The 12,899-nt window shown below is 46.1% G+C and overlaps 1 protein-coding gene across 1 annotated transcript in view; it reads left to right on the top strand.

Annotated features, from left to right (window-relative positions):
• EGFLAM (EGF like, fibronectin type III and laminin G domains) overlaps nt 1–12,899 on the top strand; it is a 128,765-nt gene that overhangs the window by 98,030 nt on the left and 17,836 nt on the right. Inside the window, exons 16-18 of the mRNA XM_064176431.1 lie at nt 2,149–2,260; nt 6,072–6,188; nt 12,197–12,377. Of these exons, the coding sequence (XP_064032501.1) occupies nt 2,149–2,260; nt 6,072–6,188; nt 12,197–12,377 (410 nt within the window). The remainder of the gene's footprint in view (nt 1–2,148; nt 2,261–6,071; nt 6,189–12,196; nt 12,378–12,899) is intronic.

Here is a 12,899-nt window from a genome sequence, read left to right as displayed (position 1 = left end):
CATCCAGCCTGGCCAGGTCCCTCTGCAGGGCTCTCCTACCTTCCAACAGATCCACACCTGCTCCTAGCTTGATGTCATCTGCAAACATACTGATGCTGGTCTCAGTGCCCTCGTCCAGATCATCAATTAAGATATTGAACAGGGCTGGGCCCAGCACTGATCCCTGGGGAACACCACTAGTGACTGGCTGCCAACTGGATGTGGCACCATTCACCACCACTCTCTGGGCTCTGCCATCCAGCCAGTTCTTGATCCAGCACAGAGTGAATCTGTCCAAACCATGAGCTGCCAGCTTGGCCAGGAGCTTGTTGCGGCAGACAGTGTCAAAGGCTTTGCTACAGTCCAGGTAGACTACATCCACAGCCTTCCCCATATTCACCAGGCGGGTAACCTGATCATAAAAGGAGATCAGGTTGGTGAGACAGGACCTCCCTTCCTAAACTCATGTTGGCTGGGCCTGATCCCATGAGAATGCAAAACAGTATTTCACCCCACTTGGTATTTTTTCACTGAAGACTAGGAGGCACTCAGGTTATCCCAGGTAATCACAATTTCTGACTGACTGTTGACTCAAACACAAGTTTTCATTGCTCCTAGAGGAGAAGCCGCAAGATAATATAGAGATATAAAATACTTTTATTAATGTGAAATGGCATTTGAAAGAAATCACAGAATTAACCAGGTTGGAAAAGCCTTCTAAGGTCATCCAGTCCAACTTATCATCTAGCCCTTCTAATTAACTAAACCACGGCACTAAGTGCCTCATCTAGCCTCCTCTTAAACACCTCCAGGGAAGGTGACTCCACCACCTCCCTGGGCAGCCCATTCCAATGCCAATCACTCTTTCTGTGAACAAGTTCTTCCTAACATCCAGCCTAAACCTGCCCTGGTGCAGCTTGAGGCTGTGTCCTCTCGTTCTGTTACTGAGTGCTTGGGAGAAGAGCCCAATCCCACCTGGCTACAACCTCCCTTCAGGTAGTTGTAGAGAGCAATAAAGTCTGCCCCAAGCTTCCTGCAGGCTGCACACCCCCAGCTCCCTCAGCCTCTCCTCACAGGCCTGTGCTCCAGCTCCCTCACCAGTCTTGGTGCCCTTCTCTGGACACATTCAAGCACCTCAACATTTTTCTGAAGTGGGATGGCCCAGAACTGGACACAGAACTCAAGATGTGCTGAGTACAGGGACAGAAGGACTGCCCTAGTCCTGCTGGCCACACTGTTTCTGATACATGCCAGGATGCCATTGGCTCTCTTGGCCTCCCCCATACATTGCTGCTTCATGTTCAGTTGGCAATCAGTACCCCCAGTTCCCTTTCTTCCTGGCTGCTGTCCAGCCACTCTGTCCCCAACCTGTAGCACTGCATGGGGTTGTTGTGGCCAAAGAGCATAACTCGGCACTTGGCCTTGTTTAAACTCATGGTGCTGGACTGTGCCCATTTGTCCTGCCTGTTCAGGTCCTTCTGCAGAGCCCTCCTACCTTAATAGAGCAACACTTGCTCCCAACTTGGTGTTGTCTGTGGAACTTCTAAAGGAAGTTGTGGTCTTGCCCTTTGCGTAGGCTGCTGTTTGTATTAGTGCTCAACTGATTAAGATTGCATGAGTAGTTTTAAAATGCTCCCTTTGAGACTGGTGAATTCTTTGCACAACTGGGGATTATTGTTCCTAGGCAGGATCTCATCACATCATTAAGATCATATTTTAGTTACTTCCCCTTAATGTATAGCAGACAGGCTGAGTATGTGTGTGTGTGTAGCTCTCCCTGTAACAAGCTGCATAAATAGACCTGACAAGCCAACACAAAGCACTTCTGTTTTAAAAGAGGAGAAAGAATGTGGAACTAGATCGAGCATTATGTGGGAAGCTTTATCTCAAGGCTTATGTCATTATGAAATGGGGATGTACAGCTGAAACAAAACTTTGTCTTTGTGTGTTATAAATGGCTGAGCATAAAAGTTGTCTTGGAGGCAGATGAAATGCACGCCAATCACAGAAAGATTTAGTTCATAAGTAAAAGTAGAGTGCTTATAAGGAAGGAACAGTGAAAATCATCCCAGAGGATATGGGGGCTTTTTTAAACATCACAACATTACTTTAAAATATCAGAAAGACAGAAGCATAAAATAATTGCAGGTTTTGTTCCTCTTGAAACAGGAGCGAAGAACCTGTCATTCTGGGTCAGTGGCATGAGCTGCGAGTGTCTCGCACAGCCAAGAATGGTATCTTGCAAGTGGACAAGCAAAAGCCAGTGGAGGGGATGGCAGAGGTAAGCACATGACACAGCCTGTCATGAATAGAGCTGTCAGACTGTGAGATGTTTGTGTGGTGAACTACATAGGCTGCTCTCAAAACTCTTGTAAGCTTAAAGTGGTGCATGCTTTAGAGACCTGTTTTTGCCAAGTCTGGAACTGGAAATTTGCACATGAATTTATCCCTCTGAAGTCCATTGTAAAGGCAGCTGAAATACTGTTGTGGAGAGGTATTCTGCTGCCTACGCCAAATGTGGTGGAGGGGAGAAATCAATTGGTGCGAGATAATATTCTATATATTTATTAACTTCAATATTCTGAACTCTTGCCACCACCAACCACTGAATTTTAATATTAAAAGGATCTACACGGTTATGAAAGATGTTCTAGGATTAATATCAGACCATAACTTATTAATAACTAGCAAACAATTCAAAGTATAAACAGAGAGAGGAGTTTCCCCGCAGGTTAATGCTGCTTGGGGTCAATACGTGTTGTGGAGGCAGGGAATTAATGTGGCCGAGTCAGGGATTTACACAAAAATAGAGTTATTTTGTTTTCCCAAAAGCCCACCCCCAAACTATGTACAGAAATTAATTTAGTTTTAGTTACCAGATTCAGTTCGTTTAAGAAGGTCTACACAGCTGCCATAGGTAATCTGACTATTTTGGAAGTCAGAAGTTGGAAAAGGCTTTTTAGCTATTAAATGAGTAGCGTTTCCCACTTAATAATAAAGCTGAGCCAAAATAACTCACAGTCAGGCTGACGTGGTCCAGTGACCTGTGCTCTCCCTCTCTCTTCTGATGCCCTTGTTAAGAGGGTCGTTAAGAGGTATTCAGGTGCGCAAAGGACACTAATGGGTGGAAGCCAGAACGCTGGGCTCTTTCTGTAGAATCTATCCAGGCCAGGCGAAGTGGGGGGAGAAGTCTCAGGCAGGCACAAACGCTCAAGCAGGCATGATCTCTAAGGCCGGAACCCCAAAGGCAGGAAGTCCCCCAATATTTATACCCTTCCTAGACAAAGAGCAGAGTTACCACTTCCTAGGCGTGAAGACCACAGCCCGATTCCAGCGCGGGCACTGCACGGGCACCCCTCATGCCAGAAGGGCCCCTTGCTCTCCCCCTTCACGCCTGCAGGGCGAGGGGGAAACAGCCCCTTTCATGCCTTTCCTCTCCCATTCGAACCGCAGAGGGAGAGGAATTTAGGGGTATACAGGATTCCAGGACAATATGCTGCTTGCCCAGCCTGTGGGCTGAAAGCTCTTTCTGCTCTATGGCAGGAGGCAATAGAAATCACAGAGGCATTAAAGCATGTACTTACAAATTCTTACAAATTATCCATCACCCTCTGGGGCTATGTCACAGCCTATACCAGTGTCCAAACTTCAGGGGAGTCTTTGCCCATGGACTTCGAAGCTGGAATCCTCCCAGCTGAGGGGAAAGGAGAATCTTCCCATCTTCAGGGGAAAGAACAGTCTCTGACCTTGTTCTCCTGGGGAAGGATGCAATCTCTGCCCTTGTCTCCTGGCTTCTCCTGGACGCTCTGTCCAGGGATTCTTAGGCAGGACCTTTGGGTGCAGAAGGAGTACGATGCTGTGCAGTGTCAGCACGGTCTCACGCTGGCTACAGAGGCTGATTGCATGCAGACAAGTGGGGTCTGCTTCCTGATAACTTGGCAGCAGTGGTGCTTACCAGGCAACAATAAGGCAGCAGGTGTGCAATAGGATACGTGGCTGCACAGGAGACTGAGCTCTGTAGGTAATGGCAGGCTTAAGCTTAATAATGAGAGCAAGTGCGTGAGCAAGCGATGCGGGGGAGCCTGAGCACTTTGTTTACCTGTGTACCCCCATTTATTAAATGTGGGCTGGTATTAATGGCCCTTTTGGGCACTAGAATGACCAATTAGGTTGGCAGTCAGCCAAACCTTACCATAATAGGGAGAAGCCACAAGCCTGGACCTTCCAAATATGGGGATCACACGAGCCTTACACTAGGCAGTCACAGGCTGGGCGTGTGGGGGCTCACACAACCACCTTACACAATCAGGGGTCCTGGGCAGGCCAGACTTTATGGCATCAGGCCTGCTGTGCCCCTTTGTGCTCATTTTATGTGTTTACTTCTGGTTATGGCAGAAAAACATGTCCAGGCAGGGCAAGGCATGAAATCATAGAATCATAGAATCAACCAGATTGGAAGAGACCTCCAGGATCATCCAGTCCAACCTAGCACCCAGCCTTATCCAGTCAACTAGTCAATAAGCCTATTTTTCGGGCCTATGGGCCCTCCACAACAAATACAACCTTATCTGCTTTTGCCTTTTAACTGGAATCAGTTTTGTGCTTGCTTAACTCATGCTCTTGAGGTTCTGTGCTTGATACTTAGAGGCTGTGGCCAACTCAGATGAGCGTGTGCACTATGGACGCATCATGATGATACTGGATATTATGTGCACCAAGTCTCCTGTTTACCACCCTCTGAATATTGTGCTGGAGAAGTAGACCAAAAGAGAATTGTTTATTTTTCTTCTCCATGCAAAAGTAATTTTCAGGTCATAGCAAGGGCAGGAATTTGATGACATTTGATGACTTGCTTTTTTATCCTTCAGTCACCAAGAGGTCATGGTGAGTCAATTGTAATAAGGTGAAATTTTGCTTGTACTGGACTGAGTATTCACTCTAGATACTCAAATGCATGCACTGAGGTACTTTTTTATCCCAAGGGCCCAAGGCAAGAGCTGCTTAGATAATGTCTTCTGTTCCTTCCTAAAGTGTGGCCAGAAAGCCAGACTCCAAATTCTGTCAACAGTAGTATGCACAGATTTTTCTGCAAACTGGGAAAATATATTTAAAGCTTAGACCTTTATTGGAAAATGTAGATAAATTGAAAATCCAAATGTGTGTCAAGAATCAGATTGAATGGGAAACATTCAAACAGAGCAGTCTTAAACATATGGGTCAAGATGAAGACTTATTTTTTTATCTGCAAGTGCTGCAGTGCAGCTGCAGAAGGAACTTGGCTGTGAAATTCCATAAAAAAGAGAAATTACAGGAGCTTCTGCTGAACTGGAGTTACAGAGTTATCCTATCCTTAGCTGTTAAGCATCCTTCAGGTCACTCCAGGACCCAAGATCCCATTGGCCAATGGGATCTTAGGATGTATTAAGAAGAGTGTGTGCAGCCGATCAAGGGAGGTTCTCCTTTCCCTCTGCTCTGCCCTGGTGAGACTTCTTAGTGCCAGGGTCTAGTGGATTGGACAGGGCTGGGTGATTGTTTTGACTGGATGATCTTGGAGGTCTCTTCCAACCTGGTTGATTCTATGATTCTGTGATTCTAATTAGTCCCATCAGATACCCTGAGCAACTGCTTCTGGTAATTAATACTAACTCAACATTTCTTTCATTCAGCCCCTTAGCTTGCAATGTGTTATTATTTTAGATATTGGAAATGCTAAATGAGTCTCTGTTATGTGGTTTGCTCTGATGTTAACTTTATGAACCTTGTTCTGGTGCTAGATCTACATCAGTGTTCCTCAAGCCTTTGCGAGTGTAGCTAGAGTGCAGTTAGAAATCAGAAGTCAGTCTCCTTTCCCTCTTCCTCTAGAATTCCTCTTTCAAAATAATTGAAGATTTGGAGCTAATTCTCATTAAGATAAAGTCCAGTCAGGAGAAAGTGTCTTACAGTGGCATCCTTTAAAGAATTTTGCAAAGAAATACAATTAACAGAAGTAAAAAGGCATTAAAGTAAGATGTAACATTTTGTATCAGCTAATGAGAAGACATAAGCATGGTTCCAGCTGCTCTAATAAAATGCTATTCTTATGATCTTTTCAGGGGGCTTTCACACAAATTAAGTGCAGCTCTGAAATATTTATTGGTGGAGTACCTAGTTATGATGCTGTAAAGAAGAACTCTGGGATCCTCAGACCCTTCAGCGGGAGCATCCAAAAGGTATATTGAGTCCATCATCAGTAAGTTTGCAGGTGACACCAAGCTAGAGGCAGGTGTTGAACTGTTGGAGGATATGAGAGCCCTGCAGAGGGATGTCGACAAACTGGATGGGTGGGCAGAGGCCAATGGGATGAGATTTAACAAGGCCAAGTGCAGGGTTCTGCGCTTTGGCCACAACAACCCCAAGCAGTGCTATAGGCTGGGGACAGAGTGGCTGGAGAGCAGCCAGGAAGAAAGGGACCTGGGGGTACTGATAGATAGTAGGCTGAAGATGAGGCAGCAGTGTGCCCAGGTGGCCAGGAGAGCCAATGGCATCCTGGCCTGGATCAGGAACAGTGTGGCCAGTAGACAAGGGAGGTTATTCTGCCCCTGTACTCAACACTGGTCAGGTCACACCTTGAGTGCTGTGTCCAGTTCTGAGCTCCTCAATTCAAGAGAGATGTTGAGGTGCTGGAACATGTCCAGAGAAGAGTGACAAAGCTGGTGAGAGGCCTGGGACACAGCCCTGTGAGGAGAGACTGAGGGAGCTGGGCCTATTTATCCTGGAGAAGAGGAGGCTCAGGGCTGACCTCATTGCTCTCTACAACTCCCTGAAGGGAGGTTGTAGCCAGGTGGAGGTTGGTCTCTTCTCCCATGCAATCAGCAATAGAACAAGGGGACACAGTGTGAAGTTGTGGCAGGGGAGGTCTAGGCTGGATGTTAGGAGGAAGTTGTTGCCAGAGAGAGTGATTGGCATTGGAATGGGCTGCCCAGGGAGGTGGTGGAGTCACTGTGCCTGGAGGTGTTGAAGCAAAGCCTGGCTGAGGCACTTAGTGCCATGGTCTAGTTGACTGGATAGGACTGGGTGCTAGGTTGGAGTGGATGATCTTGGAGGTCTTTTCCAACATGGTTGGTTCTATGATACTATGCCCAGAGGAACACCAGAGGCAGATGTTTCCATCTCATCCCGTGCACAGTGTAGGTGCAGTCCTGCCACTACAGCACTAGCAGTATTCAAAAGAATCCAAGAACTCATGACAAATCTCTTAAACGCATATTTCACAGTGAAAAGCCATTCTGACTTTGATGTCATTATGGATTACCACTACCAGTCTCCCTGTTGTATTCCATACCATACCATACCTTATATGAGCAGAAGTCTTACTGGATCATCTGTCAACAGTCCTGGCTGACTGGGGAGGTTCCAGTTGGTCAGAGTTTGATAAATGTGATGTCCATCTACAAAAACAACCAGAAGGAGGATCAGTGGAACTGCAGATCTGTCAGTCTGACCTCAGTGTCAGGGAAGGTCATGGAGCAGATCATATTGAGTGCCACTGTGCAGCATGTGCAGGGCAACCTGGTGATCAAGCCCAGTCAGCATGGGTTCACGAAGGGCAGGTTCTTTTTGTTGAACATGATCTTCTTCTGTGACAATGTGACACACTTAGTGCGTGAGAGAAAGGCTGTGGGTGTTAACCTGAGCTTTATTGAAGTATCTGACATAGCATCCTCCTGGAGAAGATGCCTGTCCATGGCTTAGGTGGGACTGGGTCTGGGCAAGCTGGATCAATGGACCAAGGCCAATTGTATGATGTTCAGCAAGGCCAAATTCTGGATCCTATGCTTGAGAGACAACTCCATGCAATGGTGCAGAATTGTGGAAGCCTTACTTGAAAACTGCTCACTAGAAATGTACTGCTGGTAGTGGCTGACAACCAGGTGAACATAAGCCAGCAATGTGCTCGGAGGCCAAGAAGGCCAACAGCAGCCTGTCCTCTGTCAGAAATAATGTGAACAGCAGGACCAGGAAAGTGATCATACCCTTGTATTCAGCACAGGTGAGGCCACATCTTGAGTACTGTGTTGAGTTTTGAGCCCCATACTAAAAGAAGGACACCAAAGTGCTGGAGCAGGTCCAGAGAAGGGCAACAAAGCTGGTGAGGGGTCTGGAGAACGGATCTTTTGAGGAGCAGCTGAGAGAGCTGGGGTTGTTTAGTTTGGAGGAGAGGAGGGTAAGGGGAGACATTATTGCTCTTGAAAACTACCCAAAAGCAAATTGTAGCGAGATAGTTTGGTTTCTTCTCCCAATTAACTAACATTAGGACAAGATGAAATGGCCTGCACCATAGGGGGTTTAGATTGGATATTGGAAGAAATTTCTTCACTGAAAGTGTTATCAAGCACTGGAATAGGCATCCCAGGGAGGTGGTTATGTCCAAATGCCTGGAGGTGTTTAAAAGACACATAAATGTGGTGCTAAAGGAAATGGTTTTAAACCACTCTTGGTATAGTTAGATAATGGTTGGACTTCATGATCTGACAGGTCATTTCCAACTGAAATGATTCTGTGTTTCTAAGTTCAGAATGATGCACAAAGCTATGTCAAGAGTAGAGTCCTGCTAGCACCCTGTAGCAACTACCTGAAGGGAGGCTGTAGTCAGGTGGGGTTGGTCTTTCCGCCAGGCAATCAGAAACAGAAGGGGACACAGCCTCAAGCTGTGCCAGGGCAAGTCTAGGCTGGATGTTAGGAGGAAGTTCTTCCCAGAGAGAGTGATTGGCATTGGAATGGGCTGCCCAGGGAGGTGGTGGAGTCGCTGTCCCTGGAGATGTTCAAGAGAAGACTGGATGAGGCACTTAGTGCCATGGTCTAGTTGATTGGATAGGACTGGGTGCTAGGTTGGAGTGGATGATCTTGGAGGTATCTTCCAACCTGCTTGATTCTATGATTCTACATACAAATAAATGAACAGAAGAAATGCTCAGTGTTTGCTCAACAAGGCAGCTAAATATCTTACATAGCCAGTACCATGAGTGAAAAAGGAGGTGCAAATTAAAGTGGGTAGAATCACAGAATGGTTGGGGTTAGAAGAGACCTCCAAAGGTCATTTAGACCAACCCCCTCTTCAGTAAGCAGGGACATCCTCAACTAGATCAGGCTGCCCAGAGCAACCTGAATCCAGTGAGTCCAGCCAGTATATTCTTACACCACACAGCAGTTACATACCTCAATGCCTTCCTCTCTTAACAGTTTTATATGGGGCGTATGAACAGAGGAGGTCTTTTTCATTGTTGGCAGATATCAGGGATGGTGTTTCACTGAGGTCAGCTGTGCATGGGTGTACTTCACTTCTGGAGAATGGATCTGTAAATTCTTAATGAATGTTAATAGGCAGTCCAAAGAAAGTTCAAATAGAAATAGCCTTTTTTTGCGACCTGAATATTGGAATATTGCCAATATTAGAAAGATTGACATTTTTTTTGTCACTGTGGTGGTGTTGACTACTGTGCTTAGACACAGAATTGTGAAGAACTAAGGCTAAAAACATCACCAAGTCCTAGAAAACATGCAGTGTATAAAGAGCACCTATGATCTCAGTCTGTTTAATTTACTCAGATAACATTAAATGACTTGATTGTGGTCTACTAGTTCCTACATAAGGGTGAGATTTCTTTGAATACCCAGCTCTGAAGTGATGCAGAAAAAGATGCAAATGAGAAACAATGGCTAAAAGATTAAGATCAGTTTAAGCACAAAAATAAGAGACATATTTTTTAAGAGTGGGGACTTGCTCTGGAAAAGCACAGCCAGAAGTTTGAAAGAAACTGAAAAGGTTCCTTGAAAGGTCCAAGAAACCTCTCTTGAACACCTCCAGGGATAGCAATTGGATGTTTTGGAGTGGTGGTTTTCAAACAGGATGCTTGATGCAGCCTCATCTCCTCCTAGGACCCTCTAACGTCCATCATCTGAGTTCAGCAGAAGCCAGAGTAACTATTAGCATTAACACATCTGATCTTCAAATCCATTTGAGTATATGAACTTATATTGACATAGCTGAGGTTAGAAGCTGTGCCCATCATGCAATCTCTCAGGCTAGATATCAGCTAAGATGATACAAATGTCAGTTTAGATTGGAGAACACATGTTGCTGACACACTGGAAAACTCCCAACAGTTTATATCAATGCAGTTTTGTGAAGCTGTTAATTATGCTTTTTACCTATCTTTACTTCAGCATCTTTCAGGTAAGAGGAGATACTAGAAAGCCAAAGTAAATGTGAAAAATCGAAGTGTTCTGCTTACAGAAACACAGAACCTTAGAGATTGGAAGGGACCTCCAGACATCCTCTTGTCCAACACCCTGTCAAGGCAGGATCCCCTAAGATAGTTCACACAGAAATGCATCCAGGTGGGCTTGGAAAGTCTCCAGAGAAGGAGATTCCACAACCTCTCCGGGCAGCCTGTGCCAGGGCTCTGTCACCCTCACTGAAAAGAAGTTTCTCCTCATGTTGAGCTGAAACCTTCTCTCTTCCAGTTTGTAGCTGTTGCTCCTTCTCTTATTGCTGCTGACCACTGAAAAGAGCTTGGCCCCAGCCACTTGACACCCACCCCTCAGATATTTGTACACATTGATCAGATCTCCTCTCAGCCTTATCTTTTCCAGACTAAACAGCCCCAGGGCTCTCAGTCTCTCTTCCTAGGAGAGATGCTCAAAGTCCCACAGTCAGCCTCATGGCTCTCCGCTGAACTCTTTCCATCAGGTCCCTGTCTCCTGAATTGGGGAGCCTGAAACTGGACACAGTTGTGGCCTCACCAGGGCAGAGCAGAGTGGGAGAAGAACTTCCCTAGACCTTCTGGCCACACTTTTCTTGATGCACCCCAGGATGTCATTGCTTAGCATATCTGTTGTCAGTGCTCATCTCCTGGGAGGCTTCCTCAGAAGGACTTCTCCTCAGCAGTGTAGGTCTAATTCTACTGTCCTAGCTCACAACTCAGCTACAAAGCATTGCAGCAGTGTTCAAGCACACGATCAGGGTTACCTAGGGCTGTGTCACAAAGCACAAAATAAATCCTTGGCCAGTGGGTCAGAGTGTGCAGCTGAGTAAGTTGTTCTGCTGTGTCTGGAAAACACAGGTTAGAGGAAATAAGTTTTTGACCAAGTTTTGAAGGTTACTTTTTTCTAAAGTCTCTTTGGGAAGTCTTCTGACTAGCAGTACAATACTAGGAGAGTGGAAGTGTTGTGGAGGAGTTTGTCTGGGTTTTGGGGGAATGAAATATGAGGCCGAATTTTAAAAAGTTTAAAAGATTTAATATTTTATACACTAGGAATCCCCCTCCCCAAACGTATTTGCAACTACCCCACACAGGTTCTTTGTATGCGGTTGCGAGATTATATTACAGAATGTCTATGCACGACAAATTGGGAATTTAGCAAAGGTTTGAAAGGATTTAGGAAGAGAGTCTGTGGCATGAAAGTGCCACTGGTAGGTTATTAGGCTATTGAGAGATTATTCTGGCTTAGATCGTGTTTCACAGTTACTCACTGGCCGGAGTCAGTTTGAAAGGTCTCAAATATCGTGGATCAGGGGTTATTGGGGTGCGCTGTCTGAGCTTCCGTGAGCACGAGCCAAGCTGGGTGCTGAGGTCTGGAGGCTCACAGATCGGGGCACTGACGAGTACGAGCCAAGCTGGGTGCTGAGGTCTGGAGGCTCACAGATCGGGGCACTGACGAGTTGACTCTGTAGCTTCTGTGCGTCGGTGCGATCAGTGCGATCAGCGCAGTGCGATTTTATTAGGGTAGTGCAGTGTCTTACATAGTTCTTAGAGAAGGTGTACCCAGCCAGACTGAGGCTGGCACAAATAGACAGTACAGATTGGCTCAAAGTTATGTGTAAGGCACAGATGGGTTATTCTTTATCAAAACAACCTGTGGTTCCACCCCAGGGGCTGGCAGGGTCAGCCCTCAGCAGATGTGCCTAGGTTGCTCACAGTGCCTTCCAGCTCAAGGACCTTTTCCCATAACAAGGTCTCATGTTTACAGCTCATGCCCCGCTGCAGGAGAAATTCTCCCACAGCTGTGAACGGTGTCTGGGACGGTGACTGGCACCATGGGCTTCTGACCCCACGATTGATGGTCCTTGGGCCACAGTTCTGTCTAATGAGGGCTTGGCAACCCTCCACCACAGAAAGTTTTTTAGCAGGTCTCTGTCTCTCTCTTCCACTCTTTCTCTCTCTCTTTTAATACACAGATTATCTTGAATGATCGAGCAATTGATGTGAAACGGGATTTCACTTTTGGAATCAACCTAGTGAATGCTGCCCACCCCTGCGTGAGCTCACCATGTGCAAATGGAGGCACCTGTGTTCCCAAGAAGGACAGCTATGAATGTGACTGTCCCCTGGGCTTTGATGGGCAGCATTGCCAAAAAGGTAACAATGGCTGCATTTCAATCCAGAGATTTGAAGTCAAACACAAAAACTAAGAGAGATTTAGCCCCTACAACTGCTGTTGTACCCATCCCTTGAAATAGAAAGCCCTGGATGCCAGAACTTCTTCTGCATCTGAGCACATTTCACATACCCAGGGATGGATTTGTTTTGTTGTTTAGGAACATGGTAACTGTTATGCTGGCAGAGAGCTATGATCCTTAGATAGAAGCCTGGTATCTGATTGCCTGTGGTGGCCAATGCCAAACACTTTGTACACCTCCCTAGTTATACAGTGCTATATAAAGGAGGAATTTCTGATAACGTGCTCCATGTTGCATCCTGAAGCACGAACACTGAAATCCTTTGTCGTTTTATCCTCCCTGGGGCTCACAGTAAGCACAGTTCTCAGGTACATAAGAGTCTAGCCCTTTTATAGACAATGACAACTCTGATAAGATAGCTTCACCATCTGCACAAGTTCTGCCTTGTCATGGCAACGAAGACCACCACAGAGGAAGATCT

This window comes from Pogoniulus pusillus, chromosome Z, assembly GCF_015220805.1.
Source record: "Pogoniulus pusillus isolate bPogPus1 chromosome Z, bPogPus1.pri, whole genome shotgun sequence".
Taxonomy (NCBI): domain Eukaryota; kingdom Metazoa; phylum Chordata; class Aves; order Piciformes; family Lybiidae; genus Pogoniulus; species Pogoniulus pusillus.
The sequence above is the reverse complement of the archived record's forward strand: the minus strand, read 5'-3'. Positions and strand labels throughout refer to the sequence as shown.